The sequence below is a fragment of the Beta vulgaris genome, chromosome 2 (genome assembly GCF_026745355.1).
Source record: "Beta vulgaris subsp. vulgaris cultivar EL10 chromosome 2, EL10.2, whole genome shotgun sequence".
Lineage (NCBI taxonomy): Eukaryota > Viridiplantae > Streptophyta > Magnoliopsida > Caryophyllales > Amaranthaceae > Beta > Beta vulgaris.
The window spans coordinates 257606-281458 of NC_079203.1; the positions used below are offsets into that span (position 1 = coordinate 257606).

Below are 23853 nucleotides of genomic sequence, written 5' to 3' on the forward strand. Positions count from 1 at the left end.
AAGTTTGTGGCTTTTTCTCTACGGAGAATGCAATTTCTCCCTTTAGCTTTAAAGGGAAGTAATTTTTGTTAGCACTCATTGCCAATTACAAGGTGGTATTAGACGGGTGTGAAAATTTAAGGAGAAAGATAGACACTTTTAGATAAATTAACATTACCATGAAAATTAACGTTGTTTTTTTATCATAAATTTACCTACAAATAAGGCAACTCGTGATTGTCTATACATTGAGAGGGTGACACTTGTCATTCTAAGATTGAGAGATGTCATTTCCCCAATCACGTACACTTAATTTTTTTACCGTCTTTATTTTGGTGATATAAGCTTAAATGGGCCCATCTTTTTGGGGCAATGTAATGAAACGTGTCCAAAAGGATTTGTTTTTTTTTACATAATGAAAGTTGTGATATATTTTTCTCAATGGAGACTCCTAATGAATCAAGAAGAGCTAATTTATCTAACAAAGATTTCGTAGAAATATCCACGTCAACGGAAGCAGCAGAACTATTCTGACATTTGTGACCTTTTTTTGATAGAAGATATGCTATCCGATTAGCTTCCCGAAAAATATGCTTAATGGTGTAGAATCTAAACTGGCGAAGCAAATGTTGAATGTCATCAATTAGGGTTTGGATAGCCCAAGGGAAAGTGTAATACCCTTGCAGCACTCTTATAACTACTTGACTAACTCTTTCAATAATCAATATATAGATCTTAAATATAATGCTGAATGGCAAGTATCACTCCATTCCTTAATTCCCAGGCTTCAGCAACGAGAGCTGAGATTTGGCCAAATCGATAAATTGAGCGGCCAAAGGAAGACTAGCAGAATTACGAATGGCAACACCGGCAGCGGCTGATGATTCAATAACTGAACCATCAAAGTTTAGCTTAAAGCAACCGGGGGGAGGCTGCCAGCTAACTGCAATATAAGTAGGGGACCTGCAACAAGGATTTGAAGAGATTGTGAGAATACATATAGGTAGCACAACCAATGAGTGACATGTGAGCCCTCTTAAGAGACACTAATTGATAATTTTACACCACAAAGAGTTCTCATATTGACTAGTCATCCAAATGTAATGTCAACATAAGGAAGTAGGAGAGTCATCACATGTCTACTGGATATCGGATGATCTTGTTAGGAGTTAGGCCATGTAACAACAATTTGTTAGGGAGACATATTGCTTCTTCTTCTTCTGATGCTTAAAGAGCAACTTAACATGATGATGTAGATGAGATTTAATCCCAAATCTTTAATACCACCCTCCCAACAACTTTATCAATTAAATTAGATAACATCCACATACATCTTCCATTTATTTAACTCATTATGCTTCTCAAGTCTCAAATGCCCTGAGCCCATACTACCCTAGGCCCACCACAAGTCAGCACAGCAGTCACCACCACCAACATCCAGCTTCTTAAAAAATAAACAAAATCATACAACCTGGCAGAAGCTTGAGGATTACATTTGGGACTCCAGGAGCTACCGAATATGTATGTCATCATTTAATGAATAGGCTGAAAGCTCTACAGCCAGAATGCCAGATCATGACTCATCTCATGACAGCAATGGACTAAAACTTCAACATACTTCTACTAGTCTTCTAGCATCAATATGAGAAAGTATTCCCCATATTTGATATTCGACAATTTGTCCCGTATTATGTTATTTTTGTAATTTTACTAATAACTCGATACAATACAATATAATATATCATTCACTCGATATGATTAGATACAGTTAAATTATGATATAATAGCTAAATGATATAATAAGTTAAAATATGACATACGAGTCGTCTAACACATTAACTAAATTTCAACTAATAATCCTCAAATAATAATATATTAAAAAAAATATTTTTCATTTATAATTTTTTAATATCAATTTTTGACATAATAATTTTGGTATTGGACAAAATATCATTGCTCGCATCAATACACTTTTTATTTTGTTTCTCTAGTTTGTGAAAAGAATAACGGAAGAACTTACAATTTTGCATGCATGTTTGCCGCGTGCATCTATGCTTTGCGGAGACATTGTCCTGCAGCTTACTACCTTACTACTATTTCTACCATTGTTAAATGTTAATTTGAGCCTAAGATATGACTCATTCATATAAGATTTTTGGTATGAATAATAATATCTGTTTGGCATATTTAATATTCCTTTTGCTAGCAAAGCATCTATCTACTACTATTAAATACGATCTCATAGGTTCGATCTACATTACATAGTTAAACAATTAAGAGATACTCAATAAAATAGACATATTTTTAAGTCATTACTAGACAACTTGCATATAATCTACCAATCTAGATCCTAGATACTTTCTCTATGTATCAGAAATTTCACTTCATTAAGCATCATCATCTTCACTTTTTAAAAAAAAACTAAAATAAGAAGAAATTCAAATTAATTAAGTTTTAATAACATTATATAATTAAGTTTTAATAAAAATAATTTCAAGTATTGTCCAGGATTCGAATCCTCATTGACATTTATTTTTGAGTTGTTTAGTGTTGCACCCAACTCCAAAGCAGGTGTGCCGTGCACGTTAGTGGCATAGCAGGAATTGATTTTCGGACCAATTATCTTTCCTAATAAATAAATAAACTTAAATGTAAACGCATCCTCTAAGCTCTAATCTAGTACAATAAAGCTTCAAATCAATTTTCAATGTGGGCATGTTAATTTTGGATGGAATTCATCAGATAATATTGCAGACAGCCCAAATCTTGCATCTAATTCTAGCACGATTACTTGTCCTAGAAACATAGTTTTTTTTTTTTTTTCTATCCAAGCAAAAAAGCATGTGACTTTCCAATGGCATAGAATGGAAAATGCTGGTTCAAAATAGAAGCAATCAAAAGCAAAAACACAGTGATCTACATATATATTTATATATGAATGCGTTATTACAGTACAAGTACTTAAAAGAAGAGCATATATCTAACTATTACGCCTAAACCTATCATAACAAACATGATTAGCAGTAGTAGTAGCAGCAGTTGAAGAAGAAGAAGTAGGCAGATTTACAGTAGGATAAGAATGCTCTTTAATTTGTTGAAGATGAGTATTAGATGCTCGAAACGAATAATAATCGTCGGCATCGGAGGAATCATCAACAACATCACCATCACCATCACCATCACCATCATCTTCTTCAGCAAGACGTAAAAGAGGCATTGAGATGTGATTGGAATGGGAATAAAACAACCCTGATTTCTTCTTCTTATGATCATTATTATAACTATGATCATCATCAGTATTATCATCCTTAAACATGAGATTATACGCCATTAAAGTTCTTCTCCTCTTATTAAACGGATTCTCTGATTTCCCTAATTCCTTGAGGTTCTTCACTTCTGTTAAATTCGCAAACGATTTCGACTTTCCTGCGTAGAATTTCGACAGCCCTCTCCTGTACATGTTTAATCAAATCCGAATTTCATCAAATTGTTTAACTCGCTCATTTTCTAATTTATTCAAAAAAAAAAAAGTATTTTTAGGCCTACTGGTTAAGATTGGATTGGTTAAATTTGAGGTGCTGTTAACAAAAGTATTATTTCGACACTTTCATTTACCTCAAAAAACAACGGAGTGATACGACACTTTAGCTGTTTATTTTTAAACTAAAAACTTGACATTTTTCTACAAAAATAGCATTAGACACTCAATTCATATATGAGTAATATAGGTTAACGATAGGTCACAAATTCAAATCCCCTCCCACTTATTTATACTTTATACCGTATTCGCGGCTCATATGGATAAAAAAATAAAAAGAAAAGAAAACAAACTTGATAGGAAGAGAGTCTTCAAGAGAAGCCAAGCAGGAGAGAGAAGAAGTGCTCTGAACTTCATCATCATCGGTAACATCGTCTTCATCATCATCATCAGGTTCTCCAATAGATGAGCTTTCCGTTGAAGCCTCTTCATTTTGTATTTCCAATTTTGTCCTTCTCAAACTACCGTCTCTTGAACACCCTGGTTTGACGTCATCCACAACTGACATCACCTCCATTCTTCTTCTATTATTGTTTAATTTTATATTAAAAAAAAGGAAAAAGAAAAAAACTGAGCTTGAAGTTGAAGATAAGATGGTGAATGGATGGATCTAGGGTTCAACCTTCACCTCGGCGTCGGCGAAATACGAATTGAAAGTTAGAAATCCAGCTTAGCCGCTTTAAAATAGTAGTAAAACGGCTGATGCTGTAATTATGTTTCATATCCAGATGAATCTAATCTTTTTTCTTCTTTAATCTTCCATCATAATTCATCTCATTCTTATCTCATATCATAGATAAATGCTTTTAATTTAACAAATATCACTTCAATCAATCGATCGGATTAAGATTGAGTTCGATTGGATTTTATTTACCACTTTTATTATGTTGTGTTTGAGAGAAGAAGAAGACGACGAAGAAGGGTAGAGGAAAGAAGGGAAGAGAAAAGAAAGAAAAACAGAAGATGGAGGGAGTGGGACATTATAAAGCATTAACCACCAGATTTTGGATAGTGATGGATACAACATTATTTAATCCTGCATTTAATACAGGATAAACTTACTTTTTAATCCATTTTTTATTTTATTTTGTAGATTTTTTTTTGTCATAAATTACCTTACCAATTAAGTTTTTTTTTTTTGAAAAAAAAACCTTAAATAAGGTGTTTTTTTTTGTTGTGAATAGTATATTTTGCCGGATTTTGGATGTTGACTATAAACTTACCGTTTAATTCATTTTTTATCTTATTTTGTAGATTTTTTTTTGTCATAAATTACCTTAGCAATCAAGTTTTTTTTTTAAAAAAAATACCTTAAATAAGGTGTTTTTTTGTTGTGAATAGTATCTTTTGCCGAATTTTGGGTGTTGACTATATAAACTCCCACATTGACTAACACATACTCAAAAATCCCTAATAAAGTCGAAATAAAGATTCCCTCCCCTAGTTCCTCCAAATTTTCCCATTGTTTTTGTTAAATAAATTACAATCAGGTTCAATAAGGTCAACTAAGTTTCAATCAGGTCCAATAAGGTACAATCAGGTTAAATAAGTTTCAATTAGGTCAATAAGTTACAATCAGGTTCAATAAGTTTCAATCAGGTTCAATCAGGTCCAGTAAGTTAAGTTCAATTCAATTTAAATAAGTTCAATTCAATTCAAATAATTTCAGTTTAATTTAGAATTATTTAAGTAAAAATAACGCAATTTAAGAGCCTTACAAGTTGTAAGTTTGTAACGACTCTCTATTTCGTTGATCATTAGCGGGGGTTGTACAGCCCGTCTTGAAAATTTTGCAAAAGTTGACAATTTCTTTTCCTTTTAGCCCATCTTTATAGATATTGCATCAAAAATTATATTTTGGTGATTTTATATGTGGATGTTAGGTGATTAATGAGTTCACTAGGCCTAAATTTTAAAACATTATTGGCCGACAGATATTCTAAACCCCCAGGCATTGACCGTGGTAAAATATACATTTAACCACTAAAATAAACGGAGTGATGCACAAGGGATTATTTAGGAGACTATTTGGTGAAGAAATGGGTTGGCCAATGCTATCACTTGCGACTTGCGTGTTGTGTTCTATTCGCCAACCCATTTGGCTCCCACTCCTAAACCTAACCTTATCCCCTACAAAAAATATATTACTATGTGTTATTGTCATCAACTAGAAGATGATTGATAAATTCATTCTAGCTTTGGTGTGATTATTAATAGTTTTATATATAATTCTCTCCTGCTAAAAGTTGTTTCCATATATTTGAACAATTTACTATTATTTACCTAAAGTCAGAATAGGTACTTTTCAATAACAAGTGTATCAACTTTCTACTCGATCTCTACTTTTCTATTCTTCCTGTCCGTTTAATTAGTGATTATAAATCGTGATAGTAATAATGAAATTTAGTGTAAATGTGTAAAGAAGTTCTTATGTCAATATTAGAATGAAAATTTATCACAAAATATGGATTTCCCGTTATAAATTTTTGTTACCATCCAATACCACATTTTCAAGTGGTAATGGATAGTAATGAGATTTTAGAAAGAAAATAGATATTTTGGGATGAAGTAGCATTACCGTATATAATGATATTGGATTTTTAGTACAATTTTACATTATAATGCATTAACATTTCCACCATTTTATAACCTGTTACTGAATGGGCCGTTAGAGTTTTTTTTTTACAGTAAGCTATAGAAATGACATTGGACATCTATGATGTGGGGTGACAATAAGTTTTTCAGGCAAATAAAAGAGTTGTTGGAAAACCAAATTTTTCTCTAATGGGAGATAATACACGTATATGTTAAGAAAGAAGAGTATGATTATCCCTCATACTTAGCTATTATGGGCATAACATTGACATGAGCTGGAATCATAATGCTAGACATAAGTTGAAGCCTGAAAATACAATAAGAGAGAAAAGAGCAAATATGTAAAAACAATTTAGTAACCACGAATAGAGTCAAACATTAGTGGAAGTGTGGAACATTGATATATGGCTATACACTCAATTCGCTTATGAATATCTCCAGGGAAGTAATTCAAGTGCATGAAAGATATCAATGGTTGTCCATCAAATAAAGGATATATGTATGTCAATTAAGATGAGATCGTGTCTATACCAAATTACCAATGCAGTATTAGTTACAAACACCCGAAAAGAGGAGATAATCTAGCTAGCTAGGCAATCAAAATCAAGTGTTTTAACTGTTTCCACATATATATATATATATGCATGCACGTTTAATTTACAGAAAACATCTCTCTAGCTAGCTTCGTAAACAAGTGGTTACTCGCAATATTAACGCAAATATTAGTCATCTGTCATCCCAGCCCTAGCCTCTTTCCCAACGTACACCCCACCTCTGACCTCTCTGGTTCTCCATAAGTAGTAAACTTGAAAGTACAAACTTGATCAAAAGAGAAAGCCCATTGTTGAAGCTATAATGTATAGCGCACAACATTTGTAAGTGTCTCATATTGATAAAAAAAGAGGGATGAATTCGCTTTATATTGCAAAGGGAGTACTCCCTTACTCGTGAAGTAAACTCTCTTTCTTTATGATGGGTGCGGCTTAGGCCCCATAATTAACACCCACGCATCCATCGATGATCGATCATTTAAAATTTGACTAATATAATAGCTTGAGTTGACGTGGACTCCATCTCTATTAGATAATCATGGTCACGCTACTCCGACTGTGAGAAGAAAGAAGATGCATCCGAGGAGCACGAGTTGGCCGCAACAATACTAAATTCAACTTGAAAGCAAGAACATGATGTTGTGCTCCTAAAGGGCTTAGCTTGCTCAAGTTGGTCAAATAAAGGATTATATATGGTTTGTATGTGCAATGAATTCATGGGTCAAGAGTGCCTAGGACTCGTGTTAACTCCAGACTCTAGTGTGTACGTGACTACGTGGGTGCCTTCGTCGTCGCCTGGAATGATGCTTTCTTTCTTGCTAAGTATATTAAGTTAGTCTCATATTAAGTGGGAAGGTAGTTTAGTACGTAGCTCATCATTTAACTTGTATTTTACCTTTTAGAGTTAAACAAACTCGGGTTCGTCATTACCCAAATGAGTAGGGATGGCAGTGGGGCGGGTCAAGTAGGAGACCCGCTCCATCCCTGCCCAAGCGGGGCGGAGATAGGTCTAGGTTTGGTAAGGATGGGGATTAAAATCCTACCCGCAATGGGTGGTAGAGCGGGTATGGATTTTATGCTATCCCCACCCCATCCCCGCCCGCCCCGCCCGCGCCTTCCCAGCCCCACATATATATGATTAAAATTATATTTATATACTTATATTAATAATGATCTTATCTTGCAAAATATAAATATATGGGTATGACATAGGTACGAAGCGGGTGCAAATACAAATGCGGGTGGTGGGGGTGGGGATGAAGTGGGTAGGACGTGGATGCAGGTACCCATGCGGGTGGTGGGGCGGAAATGGGTATAAATACGTATCTGGTGGGGCGGGGATAGGCCTGGAATTTTTCCCCCGCAGGGAGTGGTGAGGCGGGGATGGGATTGGAATTTTATGCGAGTACAGGTGTGGAGGTACCATCCTCCACACCCGTCCCGTTCCGCCCAATTGTCATCCCTACAAATGAGGTTGTTCTTATATATGTATTGATGGACAATACGTAACTTAATCCATACTAATATATATGCCCGCTTTTTTTTTTACAGGAAAGCGAATCCATAAATAGGCATATGTACTAGGAGTATTATTTTTGAATTTGGACTTTGATATGTCCAAGTCCAGTGACGTGGATTTCTTCCTTACATGCATGAATGCTAGCTTGATGCACAAATATATTGTGCTCCTTCGTAAATGTTAGTATTTTTTTTGGTGCACGCAACAATTGTTTATGAATGTAGTATATAATATGGACTACTAGAGGAAAAGTCAAGCTTTATGGCTCTTTCTTGACTAGCCCATATTCTTCCCCCTCCAGGATTTACACAAGGTTAATAGTCATTTACAATTTACTTTCTTTCTTTTTGTTAAGCTGACTCATTTAAGTCCTTCAGTAGGAGATAAGAGTATTATCTACTTTTTCGAGAAAAATTGAATCAATAAGTAAACAATTGTGAATCAAGTTCATCATAATAAAAGTAGTGAAAGTCGGACCAGAGCTTAAGAGAAAGAAATTAATGGCAACAACTCACGACCACTCCTCTCTCTCCTCCAAACCGCTTGCTACTCCAACATCCTCTTCTCAGCATGCTCCCTGCCGACTCCGACGTCTCCCACCACAAATCTTCGTTCGAATTGTGGGGTTGGGCTTTGATGTTTGGGTATTGTAAGATGATGTTGATCATATTATTGGAGAACAAGAGGATGATGATGGATGATCTGATGATAACCATCTGATTTATTTCTCCATTTCTCCTCGATTTTTTAGCGACAATAACAATTTGATAATGATCGATGATGATCATCAATGACTCAAACAAGACCAAGACACTGACAATTTTCTTCTTGATTGAAACATTAGAGGATGATGGCGACATAGGTTGTGGTGGTGGTGGTGTTTCTTTCATTTCTTTTGTTTATTGTTTGAGTTGAATGTTTTCAGTTGGTTTTATTTTTCTTTCATTTAGTTGAATTTTTCTTTTCAGTTAGTTTTGTTAATGCTGATTATAGTTTATCTTTTGTATTTTTAATAGTGGGTCTGATTCAGGGAAGAAATCAGTTAAATATCAGACCAAATGAAAAAAAAAAACAAAGTGGATGCATCAGATTTTTATCACCTGATGCTAAGAGGATTGAAATACATCCAATAGGGTTGGAGTTTCAGTTGATAGCATCAGGTATTCTTTCAATGACGCTATGGTAACAGTATTCTTTAAGTTCGTTGGTATATTATTTCAGTTGGTTCCTTTATTCTTTCAGTTGGTTGTTGGTCAGGCTGGTCCGACCACTTCCATTGTGTCAGACGAGTCTGACACAATACCTTCTCATAAAAGTATTATATCTATCAGTAGAACTATTTGTTTACATCCAGTTGAATCAAATCAAACTAAACCTCAATTATTATAATCATCGATTGCCTCGCTCGTTGAAGTTGTAGAACACTAAGTAACAATAATAAGACCTTAATTATGCAAAAATATCAATTCACACACACACACAAGAGTTATTTTTAATTCATTATGTGATATGCAACTGCTATATTTTGCACTTTACAACAGTAGTCCAACTTCAAAATTCAAATTAATGAATAAGCTTAAGTTTTCTGGAAAAAAAAATCACTTCCTAATATATATTATTGCTTTTGTTTGTAAAATTTCAAAAGTAACAACTCTAAGTAATTTGGAATTGGATTCCATCCATTCCACAATCTTCTACTTCTAAGTAAAACTAATTTGAAGATTTATTTTTTTAGTATATATTAAAAAAAATGTATGCTATATACAGCCTATAAATACATTACTTAATTTATTGTTAATTTATGATAAAAGTTTGCATTAATCTATGTAGTAAATGATTAATTAATACTTATTTTTTTATTTTTAACTTTTTATATGAAACTCTTAACCCTTACAATTGCATTTAGCTTTTTTTATAAAAAAAACACTCATATGTTGTGGTAGAAGAACCTACAATTAATAATAATGTTGATAAAGTATCTACCCTTGAACCAACGAATATGATATTGACTTTGCAAAACCCAATAACCATCCATCTTGGTGGAAGTCTTTAATATTTGATAGTCAATGGATTTGTTGTCCACTCGTATTAAAGATATCCATCAAGTGGCGTATTCCACGGGCTACGAATCTCCTATTTAACACTTTAACATAGACAATTCAACGCATTTTGATATTGCCATATCAATTTCTTGTTAGAAATGTCAAACTTTGCATTTAAAACCCTTTTTTTGTCATTATCATTTCTTCCGAATCAATTGACCAAATCACCTTTACTAAAACAACCTCCACCTCATTTTGTTTTGTCTAGTCAACATTTACATTAAAACCCCTCTTTTGTCTTTTTTACCACTTTGCCCCTACATAAAGGTCATAGTAGTAATTTCATACAACACCATCTACCACTACTTTAAGAAAAGTCTACATTACAACAAACAAAAAAAACAAAGATGATAATAATAATAATATTATACTTATAGTACATACAAAAAAGGAGTCCGTCTTAAATTGATTAAATTACTACAGTTGAACAGAAATTCCTAATTTACCCCCCTAAAACCTTCTTTAATCTCAGTCAGTCAGACAAAGTCAAAATAGAGTGAGACTGCAAAGGGACCAACCATGCCGGTGATGCAGTAGTGGGGACCACTGGTAGATGGTGAGAAATGTTATCGTGTGATGCAGGTACAGGTGAGTGTCGGTGTTCTCCTTCATAAGTTACAATTAACATCGTTGGATCATCTGTTGCTCTTTCTACATGCTTTCTCGCCGGACATCCTCTTACTGTGCTACACTTGTAATATCCTCTGTTTCAATTCAATTTCAATCATTCATCAGTAATCATACTTAATATTTTTTAATATTATTAGAATAGATAATTGATCCGGAAACAAACAACAGAATTCGAAATCGTAGTCTAGTGAGCTACCACCTCTTGATCAATTTAATATATTCATATACTAATTAAAAACCAGATAGATTTAAATATAAGAGAGAGAAAAAATTATACCGTGGGTAAGGAGATCCTTTGATTGGTTTTTGGCCGTATTTTCTCCAAGAAAAATCATCAGCAGGAATATCAGCAGTTTTAGAGCTAATAGCAGGAACTCTGATGGTTTTCTTCACTCTCAATTTCTTACGCTTGGAGGAGCAGTGACAGCGAGTAGAGCCGGAAAGTTTGCCGGAAAAATCATCGGAATATTCTTGATGTCGGTGATGATGATGATGACAACTTTTATTATGATGAGAAGATGAAGAATTAGAGAGCGGAGGTTTTCCGGAGAAACCAGAAGAAGATGAAGGAGGATGAGGAGGAACAAACATAGATCCAATTCCAAATTGTTTTCCATTAGAAACACTTCCTTCACCAGTAATCGAAGATAAAAACGACGATGAATTCGCCGATGATGAAATACTAAACGACGCCGAATTAGAAACAGAAGTACACTGGTTAGGGTTAGGTTTTGTAAAATCTAGAGTAACTGGTTGGTGAGATTGTCTAACAACTCTCACAGGAATTGGTTTCTCTGGTTGAGAAATTGCAAGCTGTGGTTGTACTGGTGGTTGAAATGAAGAAGAAGGAGGAGGAGGTGAATCAGTTGAGTTTGACGAGTCAGAGGAGAGAGAAAGATTAGGTGCACGACGAAAACGAGCATGACCAGTACGATTAAGAACAGAGATGAGTTTCTTAAACTTACCAACTGTTGCTTCTGTAACTTCTCTACACTCAGCTTCACGTTGAGGTTGAGAAGATGAAGATGATAAAAGTCGAAGCAATTGTTCCATGGATTTCATTCCAGCTGATGCAGCTTCTTCTATGGCTACTTCATCTTCCATTTTCTTCGATCTATAACCTCCCATTAATTTAATTCTTGGAAAAAGAGTAAACGAGAGAGAGAGAGAAAGAGAGATAGAGAATGAGAGAAGAAGAAGAAGGGGAATTGCAGATATAGAGGCGGAAGAAAGGGTGTGACCGGGTGAACCGGTAATACACATATCCCCAATTATGATAAAGCAGCGTACATGGCGGGTCCTACCTTCTTATTACTTTACTTTATTTCTTTTATAAGTCAAATTGTTGGGAGGACTATATTTATTTTAAGGGCCACCTTTAGATAAACAAACAAACAAATAAAATCAAAATTAATTGGGAGTCACCCACTCAGGTTGAAGTTTCATAATTTTCCAATCCTCTAATACGTTTACTCAGAACAGTAAAATTGACAAAATTCAGCACTTCTCGAACTTTTATAAAAATAAATTAAACAAGGGTTATTCTCATTTCTCAATTTGACCATGTCTTGTGTTTATTTAAACTCGAGTTGAGTTGATCTATACGAGATTCTGGTCCGTTTAGAATATTTTTTCGTTTCTTTAAAAAGGAAATGTTTAGTGTTTATTACTCCTTTCACTTTTTTTTAATTGCTACATGCGTATATTTTTCATATATGGTGTTTCTTTTTAATTGATATATTGTTTAACCTTTTCTTATTTGGGCACTTGGCCCACGATGAAGTATCACTCCATCTGTTTCAAAATATAAGTCATTTACGCTTTACAAAAATTTGCTTTGACCACAAATATCTCTCAAATACGATAAGTAAAAATTATAAAAATTATACCGTTGGATTTGTCTTGAAAAATACTATAATAATATTATTTTTAAAAATTTTATATGAACATAAATTGAGAGTAATTAACGGTCAAAGTTCGACCTGAAAGTACTATTTTTTCCAAAAAAAAGATCCATTATTTTTTCCCTTTTTGTGAAACAGAGGGAGTATTATTATATTTGTTTTTCTCTTTTTCCACCCAAAAGTACTATTTTTTCCAAAAAAAAAATCCATTATTTTACATTAAATGACAATGTCAAAAAATAGTCTCTCAAAAACTTGAAAGTGTTGTTGTCTAAATAAAAACGAAGGGAGTATCTTCTTGATTTTTGTGTATAGATTGTTTCTTTTAAACTATTTACTATTTTTTTCCTCTCAAAATAAAAAACTATTTACTATTTTTTTGTTACTCTTCAATGGTAGGCCCCCATGAAGTATTTTCTCATTATTCTTTTAATGTTTTTCTTTATAATGTACTTCCTCATACACTCTAGAAATAAGCGGAAAACATAAGAATATGCAGATCTACAAGCATAAGGTGTTTATCTACGATCGGGTGTGGCCTCTAGGATGCAAATTGTATTTTATGGACCTTAATACATTCTTCTACTCGCTTTTTTTATTGTTCCTATATTTTTCATCGATAAATTTCAATATGTTATTTCTATTTTAAATCTCCAAATCACACATCGCATTAGATTAGGCCTCTAATTTTTAAAGAGGTTTATCTAAAAAAAATTACGATATAACCAGGAATACGTTTAAAATACCACATGTGGATCATCAGGAATGCCAATTTAATATAGCCGATTTGATACCTTCGTATTCTAGAATCGAATCCATACATAGCGTAGTTTATGAATTAAATTTTCTCATTAGTTTTAAGTCGCAATTAATCGTTCACACTATTGAGTAGTTATTTTTTACATTTTGGGTTTTTCTACGTTATACTCTTCTTCTTTTTTTCAATTTCAACATTGTACGTCAAGTTTTTAAAATTCCACACGCACAGTATTCTCAAACTTACCTTTTTAAATCCACAATTCCCCTACCGCTGATTATACGTCATTCATTTAGTGTACTTTTTATAATCCTGTGAAACAAACTAATTAGTGAATAATCCCTTTAGGGATTAAACTATGTATAAGTTAAATTAATTCCAACAATTTTTTTAAAAAAAAAATAATGACATATAATCAGTAATTTGGGCATCATGCATTAAAAGAAGGTAAGCTTGAGGGTACCTTGTGAAGTTTTTTAAAAGTTAGGGTACAACGTATAAACTGAAGAAACACGAGGGTATAATATAGAAAAACCCATATATTTTTAACTCCTCAAACTTTTATCTCATATTCTCATTAGTTGCCTAACTATACATAGACACATGCTTATTAGAATCCAACTTAGCAATGTATTTTTTTTTTGACATTATTTGTTTTTAGTGGGTTGATTACCCATTAAATGACTAAGGTTATGTTCTTTTGGATTGAATTAATGCAAATTTAATTCAGTTTAATTCATAAATTCAGTTCAATTCATTTTGGTTCGGTTTAATTAGTTTCCTCCTATAGTTTTCATTTCATTCAAATTCAGTTCATTTCAATGCAAAAGAACAAAGCCTATATATAGTAATATTACCTACTCTGCATCCATCTTTTCTAATTAAAGGAGTAATATTTGTAGTTAAAAAATTGTTTATAAAATCAGGTCCAATTAAAAGTTGTTTTATTATATTATTCAACGTCTAATATGCCTAAATGTGATTAACATGTTTTATTATCGAAATACGACTTAAGGTAAAAGGTAAACTAAAACAAAAAGAAGTAAGTTTTCTTTGATACATGAACGGGCCATCCTATAACGTATCCCAAATAGCAATGATAAATAGGTTAAATTTGTGTTTGGATAAAAAATATGTAGGTTCAAAATTTCATCATCAATCCAAATCTAACCTATCTAATAAACGGGTTTGACAACTTAATCCTGAGTCGACCTATTTAAAAAATGAATTACCCTTTATCCATCTAATCATAATTATTACTATTTTACATAAAAAGTTAAATAAACAAATCCACTACATAAACATGCATTTTTAGTGTTTTTTAAAAATAATCATGACCTACTTTATGTTTGTTAACCAAACTATAGATTGTCTAAATATGATTTTAAGAGAAACTTCTACATTTTTTATTTGATAGGGTCAAAGCAAATCATCTTCGAATGAAAAAAAAACAATATTAACCTAATCGATTCAAGTAAATGATTTTTCTGAACTTTTGTTTTTAAACTTTTTTTAAACTTTATTCTCTTAATTTTTATTAACTTTTAACAAAAGTAAGATGAAGAGAATAATCCCTTATTTCGAACAATACAAAATACAAAGAAAGGAGAAGAGATTCGAACCTGTAATCTATCATTCACGGTACTAGAACACTAGAATAAGACATCCTTAATTGTTTTTTTAATACATTTAAAAGTAAGTAGTAAGTAGTTTCACAAAAAAGTTAAAAAAATATACATAACATAAAGTAAGCTGACCATAAAATAAAGTGGCGTTCACGTTGAGTCTTTTTATTTTATTCTCAAAAACTGTTGACCAACTTTTAATATCTTGGGGAGAGGATACCAGTTTACCAGTATAGTCGGTAATTCTTTTATGAATCGTCAGATCTATCTTATATATATCCCACGGTCACTATGTAGCGGATATGGTTGACTAAAATCTGTATATTTCAGAACCTCAATGTGGTAGGACCCGCGAATTTGCTACCACTTGTTGTCATGAGTCATGACCTGGTTTCCAATACTGCAATACTAGATGTTAAATTGTTAATCAATAGTCTTCTCTATAATGGGGAACTATAATATGCATAATTAGGCTATGTTCAGTTCACTTTATTTTTGCTTATTTCAGATCTAATCAGATTAGAAAAAATAAGTTCAGATCAGATCAGAAAAAATAAGTTCAGATTAGATCAGACCAGATCAGATCAGTTCAATTCAGATCATATCATGCTTATATTTAAAAACTTATTATTATTAAATATCTTTCACTACATATTAATAAAAATTATAATAATTGAATATTAATAAAGTATTCATTGAGACGAATCAAACAAGACCCCACATGACTAAATTTTTTCTTATATATTGAGAAAAATTTAAAAGATTATCTCTAATTGTGAATAGTGTCAAGATTCTAAGTGACAAAGATAAAAAAAATACAAAGGGAGTATTATTATTTACTAGTACATTTGTTCAAAAGAATTATTATTGTTGTTGTTGTTGTACTTATTAATTATTAATATTGGTAATTATTATTAATCTTGTTGTTACCATTATAAATGTCATTGTTATATTATATTAAGTTATTTTGTTGTTATTAAATAATAGAAAATTAAAAGCCACGTTAAGAACATAAGATTGACGCAAAAATAAGAAATATATAAAATATGATATCTCAAATTCATGACAACGAAACTACTAAGTTCGGATTACATTTCAAAATAAGTGTGAGATACAAATTATAAATTTAGATTCGGTATACCTCTTCCTACCGAATTCCAAATCTCTCTAGCTATTTGAAGTTGCACGATATTTATTTATTTTTTGCTCAAGTCATAGTTGTTTGTATATCTTGTTCTATTTTATATGGAAAAAAAAGAGTTCAGTTTGCCGACTTCTCAAGTGTGAAACTTTTTTTTAAGGGAAAGTGTGAAACATTGTATAAGTGTCTTATAAAATAATGACTTGAGTTATATAATTATTTTTAGTAATAATAATAATTATGATTATAATTATTATTGTTGTTCTTATAATAATGATAATAATAATAATTATTATTATTATTATAAAAGTGTTAGTTGTAATAGAAATAAAATGATAATAATAGTAACACTATAAAGAAGATCTTATAATGTATTGCATAATAATGATTTACAAAGTAGTAATATAATGTAATAATAATATATTTATAAAAGATAAGATCTTGTTGAAAAAATAAGTTCAGATCAGATCAGAAAAAATAAGTTTAGATCATATCAGATCAGAAAAAATAAGTTCAGATCAGATAAGTTCAGATCAGAAAATTTCAGGTGAACTGAACATAGCCTTAGTAGTGATACTATTAAGAATTTTCGGATCCAATTGTAACACCCCCAAATTTCTCTCTTTTGGAAAACTTATTTTAATATAAAACTCCTTGAGAAACTTGAGAGTATTACCGCCACGTGATAACGTTAAAGGCTTTAATACTAACTACTAACTGAACTTTAAACTAATGCAGCGGAAACTGAACTAACTTCTCTTTATAAATATAAACTTTATTGTACAATTATTAACAATGGAAATAAAGACAATAAAATAACAACTCCTTGACTAATTATGATTCCTCACTAGCTCCCCATATGAAGTATGCATCAACCTGTAAATCTGCTCACCAAAAGGGTCATCACAGGGACAAAGCCATAAAACAAAACAAAACAAATGCGTGTCAGTAAAAATATGAGTACATGTATATGCGGAAATTTAAATACTTTACTAAACATTAAAATACTCATATAAATCTTCCTTGGATACTTGAAATAATTTGTATAAACTCCTTGGATACTTGTATAATATAAAGTATATAACCTTGATAAAAAATCCTTTTTCCTTGCCTAGGTACCTTGCCTAAAGTGTGCACACCCCCAAGTTTAGTATTCCTTACTGAGTCTATTACGAGGGGAACTACCTTGTCCACATGACTTATACAAAAAGTACATGGGTAAATAAAATAATAGCTACCGTTCTTGCTAATAAAATAACAAGCCGTGGCCTCTTTATAATTGTGATCATAAAAGATCATATAACTAATAAAATCTTTCGGAAACAACCTCCTTAAAAATAATAGTAATTCTTGTATAAAACTTTAGCCATATAAAGACATATAAAATAACGTCTTCATAAAATCATCTTAGAAATTTTCAATGATATATGAAATAATAAATTTTATGACGATAGCAACGAGCATGACAAATAACCTGATTCTTTTTTTCTTTGCAGGGATACTAAGTTGACGAAAGTCATGGGATTGAAATTGTAATACTTACTACCTCCAGTTCAATACCGACGAACCAATTAACAAATAACTCATGAGATGAAACTTATAAGGAGTATAATGAAACTTATCTTATTCACACTAAAAAGCTATAATATTAATAGGCTTAACAGTACACTAAGAAAGCAAATTAACCAAACACTTACATATGGAGTATCCTGTAACTAACTTATAATATTAGTACAAAACTCACGTATATATAACAATCCAAAATAACAACCCAAAAACATAATACTATATGTGCATAACAATATTAAAAATCTACATATACACGCACCTTGAATAACAATAACTATCAGGGAGAAGAGAAAAGGTAGGCTAAGAGGGAGAGAGGGTTTAAACTTGAGAAAAGAGATTTATTTCTCAAATTTGGTGTGAAGAATATGATGGGTGGAGACCCTATTTATACTAGTTGGGTAAATAGGATAAGAATAGGAATAGGAACTAAAAGATAGATTTTTGAGAAAAGATAATTATTTTAGCTAGGATACATTATCTTTTTATGATAATATAGCTTGAATAGAGGAATATTCCATAAGATAAATAGTCCAGATCCTTAATTAACCAAAAGATAAAAAGAAACAAAGTTAATAAATCTTGAAACAAATTAAACTCACTGGCGTGAGTTCCTTCACGTAAAGATTTTTTTTTTTTCTTCTAAAAATCTTTCTCCTTTTTTTTTGTAAATCATTTCTTTTCTAAACCTTTTTAGATTTTCTTTAAAATATTTATAATTTTATTTTGAACCAACTACATGTAAAACTTAAGAAAGTTAGGTCCAAATTCATTTGGGCTAAAATTTGTTTTAAATACCCAAAACCTTTCTTATAAAAGCCTTTCTAATAAATAATAATCCTTTTTAGTAAATAAAACCTTTTTCAAAAACTAAAACTATTATAAAAATATAAATAATAACTTACAATAAAATACGGAGTATTACACCAATGATATGACTTCTTATTTCTCATATGGGAGATCAAAGTTTATATTTTGGTGGAAGCAAAATTTCAATATTATTAGAGAGAGGAGGAAAGGATTTGGGAATTGTTGGGTCTCTGAATGAGTCGTCCTATTTGAAGGCAGCCCAAAGAAAATTCATATTACTATGGATTTTCGAAAAGGGGCCAAAAAAAAAAGGTAAAATTAGTAGTTCTATTTATTTTGGTGAATTATGGTAAGTCAAAGTACTTGTATGAGTGAAGAGTTACCACCACAAATTTCATGACATTGCTTAAGGTTGGAGTCCTCATCCCAATAATATGTTGGGTATTTAATTTTGCATTGTTTAGCCTTGTACCCAGCCTCCGAGCTGGTGTGCACAGTGCATTGCAGGCTAGTAGCCTTGGTCTTCGAACCATTATTTTTCCTAATAAAAAAAATACTTGTATGAGATTTTCCCTCAAAAAAAAAGTATTTGTATGGGGATAACTTTGAATTTAAAAATATTACTCCCTTCATCTCATAATATAGTACTCACATTACTTTTTTGGTGTCTTAAAAAGTTTTTACCTATGTTTTTTTATATCAATTTGTTTGGAATTAATTTTTACAAAAAAAATTCAAAATACCTCTATCTTCCTTTCAAAATATGTGCCTTCATTTATTACTTTACACCATTTCAATGAACAATTCTTGTTTTTTGATTTTTTTAAAGGAAAAAGAAAACAAACAAACGAGTTCCTAGACAAAAATACAAAAAAAAAAAATCGATATAACTTGGTTGACCCAATGGGTAAATTACCCACCATTAATAGAATTTATTGTAGAGTCGAATTCAACTCAACATTAACAATTACTCCCTCCGTTCCAAAATATAGTTCCCATTTCCCTTTTTTCACGGTAATTTATGCAGGTTGGGATAGTAAAGATTTTTTGTTTATTTAAATAAATGTTGTATGGGAAAAGATGATTTTAGGAGAGAAAATGGAGATAATTGGTGAGAGCATTAATTGTAACATTTTGGTTGAATAAACAAAGAAAAAAACAAAATTCAAGAAACAAATAAATGATAGGACACAATTTTTCTAGACAAATTACGGAAAAATGTAGAACTAAATATGGAAATGGGAACTATATTTTGGGACACCCAAAATGGAAATGGGAACTATATTTTGGGACGGATGGAGTATATTTTAATGATCATTAGGCTTCGTTCTTTTGGACTGGTAGAATATGAATTGAATTGAACTGAGGAAAACTGAATTGTAGAGAGAAATTAGATTGAATATAAGTCCAAAAAGACAGGACCTTAGAAGTGGAAAATCTACCTACTATAGTAGATGTAGTTATAACCATGAGTATTATATTTTGGGACATAGGGAGTAGGATTTATAATCAGTTTAAAACCCTAATATCTTTTGTTGTTCAATTCCATTGAAACTCTTTTTAAAAAATTGAAATTCAAATTTTAACAGAGTTTTATAAGAAAAAAATATAAAATGAAAAAACACCATTTGCTTGCTGCCTTGCTTATTACTTCATTCGTTTCTTTATATTCTACCCGTTTTTTGTTCTATCCTTGTCATTTTAATCTACACACCATTGTTTTTTTTGTCTCGTTTATTTTCTACTCCTTTTTCACCCTTGTTGACTTGGTGGTCCATTTTTTATATAATAATCTATTTTAAAATTTCTCTCTCTACTTTTTTTTAAGTTATCTATCTCACTTTTTAATCTCACTCTTTGTCTTTTCCGTTTTCTTGACTCACCTTTGGACTCTATCCTTACTTCTTTCCCAAAGTGAAATCAATAAATAAAAATTGAAGGAATTTTTTTTATAAATATTGCTCACGTTATTGTTGAGCAATTTTGCACAATTTACACTCAGTTTACATTATTTAAGTAGAGAAAATTTTCATAAACTAAAAAAAGGGTGTACTAAAATAGCATTTCAATTATACTTAAATAATGTTTCAATGAGCAACATAAATTCAAAACAACTACCATTTCAATTACACCCAACTTAACTTAAATAATCAGGATTTTTTTTTAACTTAATTATACTTCAGATCAATTACAATCATAATTAGGATGCTTTCCCGCAAGGTGTTTTAGCCTTGGCGGAATTGGATGTTAATTAATAATATGGCAACTGTTTCCCCTCAAAAAAAAAAAAAAATTACAATCATAATTATACAAAATCTCATATAAGACCTCTTTAAGGTACATGGTGACAAGTTGCGAAAAAAAGTAACACTTTTAACATATAATAAAGTGACTCTTTTAACTTGTAAAATGACTCTTTAAGAATAATAGTAAGGTGTCTTATCATTCTTTTAAAGAGATATTTCATTTAATTGAAGGCCAAATGACATCTACTTCCTCCGTTTCTTAAAGATCTTCCTTGTTACTGTTCCTACAGATACCAAGGAGGATCCTTTTGTGTGGGGTATAGGGTAGGTAAAGTAGGAAAGAGAAAGGGGTTAAGATAAATAAACAAATAAAAAGGGGTCAAAGTAGCAGGAAAGAGAAAAGGAGTAAAATTAAATTAATAATGCAATGGTGGACCATATGATAGGGACATGAGAGAGTAAAAAGGTGAAAAAAAAATTCAAATAAGGAATAAAGTAAAAGAGGGAAGATCTTTTGAAAACGCACTTAAACGGAAAGAGGGGAGATCTTTAGGAAACGGAGGGAGTACAATAGATAGTACTCCATCCGTTTCCTAAAGATCTTCCCTCTTTCCGTTTAAGGGTGTTTCCAAAATATCTTCCCTCTTTTGCTTTATTCCTTATTTGGCAAAACAAATTTTTCTATTTATACTCTCATGTCACTATCATATGGTCCACCATTACATTATTAATTCAATTTTACTCCCTTTCTCTCTCCTACTTTAACCCTTTTATATTTGTTTATTTATCTTAACCCCTTTCTCTCTCCTACTTTACTCACACCATGCCCCACACAACTTGATTTTCCTTGGTATCTGTAGGAACAGTAAGTGGGAAGATCTTTAGGAAACGGATGGAGTATTAAAGTAAAAAGATACAATCAAACAAGTATAAATCAAAATCGTTTCTGAGAGAACTACAATGAGCTAAATAGCAATACAACACAACCCCTTGTATTTAATTTGCTGAATCAAACCACTATTGTTGAGGACGTACTCTATCATTCTAACATAGTTTGGGAAGAACATTATTCTTAATCGATGCATATTTTACTGCATTTAAGATTCTAATACTTTCATGTTGAGTTTCGAACTTTAACCAATGATAATAATTTCTCATACCTAAAGACAAAAACCATACTCACAACTCCCATAAGAGAGAATGATATCTCTAGAATAGAGACTAAAATCTCCATAATATATAGGACTTGAAAAAAATCTCATAAATAGGGACTAATTTATTCAACAAAACAACAAAATAAACTAAAAATTGAAAATAAAAAGGGAAAATGGGCTTATCATGTACTCAATGTCATTCCTTAACTGATGAAGAAGGTATGTGAGGCTAGGGTTTGAGAGAGAAAGAAGAGAACGAAAGAAAGAGAGAGGGTTAATCACAAGTGGTCCTACCATAATCTTATTGTAAATTAGTCTTACGCAAGACTTGTTATCGTTGTATAATATATTAACATGAAAGACTATTAAAACAATTTAGCATTTTCCTACTTATCGCCCTATAATTTTTTACTATTACTCTAAATACATATAAATATACACCACATAATATATCCTTACCAAAAATTGAGCCAGACGCCCAAAGATTCCGTCTGACCTTGGCATGGGTGACCTCCTTAGGCGCCTAACCATTCGTCTGGGTGTCCCATTTGGGGAGCAATGATATTTCCATATTCGATATTGGGCAAATTGTCCAATATTATGGCATTTCAGTAATTTTTATGATAAAAATTAATATTAAAAAATTTTAAAAAATATATTTTTATTTTTATTTTGAGATTGTTATTTGAAATCTAATTGATGCATTAGATTACTAATATATCATATCTTAATACCATCTTATCATATCAGTTGACTATTATATCATATCTTGACTGCATATAATAATATTAAGGGAATGTTGTATTATATTGTATTATATCAAGAACTAGTAAAATTACAAAACTGCTATAATATGAGACAAATTGTCCAATATCATATTATCATACATAGGAGAATACTTTCTCCCCATTTTGATACATGACCTATGGTTTTGGTCTCTTGTCTAGCCATCTAACCGTTTGTCTAGGTGTAAAATTGGGTTGCTTGACACAATAATTATATGTGTCAGGCAGCCTAATTTTACACCTAGACAAAAGGTTAGATGGCTAGATGAAAGTCATACCTGCCTAGGGATGGTACTGGGGCGGGTCAAGTAGGAGACCCGCCCCATCCCCGCCCAATTGAGGCGGGGATGGGTCTAGATTTGGCGGGAATGAGGATTAAAATTGTACCCGCAATGGGTGGTGGAGCGGGTGTGGATTTTATGTTATACCCGCCCCATCCCCGCCCGTCCCGCCCCACCCCCACCCCGCATATTTATTATTAAAATTCTATTTGTATACATATATTACTAATGTATTTAAAGACACTTTTGAAATGTAATAAAACATTTGCCTTTGTTATTGTATTTTAACTTTTCTTTTACTATATTATATAGTGATTTTGTGAAGTAGACAACTATAATGGGCTTATGACAGATTTTTTGGTGGTTTTTTTGCGGGCATGAAGTGGGTATGACGCGGATACGACGCGGGTGCGGGGGTGGGTCTAGAATTTCCCCCCGCAATGGGTGGTGGGGCGGGGATGGGGATGAAATCTTCCCCCGCAATGGGTGGTGGGGTGGGGATGGGGATGATAATTTAATGCGGGTGCGGGTATGGGGGTACCATCCTCCGCACTCGCCCCGCCCAATTGCATCCCTATACCTGCCAATATTTGGGTATTCATTCTAAAAATATATAGATTAGCATGGTTCTTTAAAGAATCTTAGATAGCTATAAATAAAAATCGTCAAT

The 23853-nt window shown here is 32.0% G+C and overlaps 2 protein-coding genes across 2 annotated transcripts; both read right to left on the reverse strand.

Moving 5' to 3' along the window:
• Positions 1–2873: 2873 nt before the first annotated feature.
• Positions 2874–4568, reverse strand: LOC104906020 (hypothetical protein). The gene is made up of 2 exons (XM_010694704.3): positions 3811–4568; positions 2874–3431 (listed from the first exon to the last, which is right to left on the reverse strand). Exons 1-2 carry the CDS (start codon positions 4032–4034, stop codon positions 2960–2962), a joined length of 696 nt encoding a protein of 231 aa, XP_010693006.3. The 5' UTR covers positions 4035–4568; the 3' UTR covers positions 2874–2959.
• A 6064-nt stretch (positions 4569–10632) lies between these two features.
• LOC104906019 (WRKY transcription factor WRKY51) lies at positions 10633–12111 on the reverse strand. The gene is made up of 2 exons (XM_010694702.4): positions 11192–12111; positions 10633–10988 (listed from the first exon to the last, which is right to left on the reverse strand). The coding sequence occupies exons 1-2, from the start codon at positions 12040–12042 to the stop codon at positions 10757–10759; spliced, it is 1083 nt and encodes a 360-aa protein (XP_010693004.1). The 5' UTR covers positions 12043–12111; the 3' UTR covers positions 10633–10756.
• Between the last annotated feature and the right edge of the window lie 11742 nt (positions 12112–23853).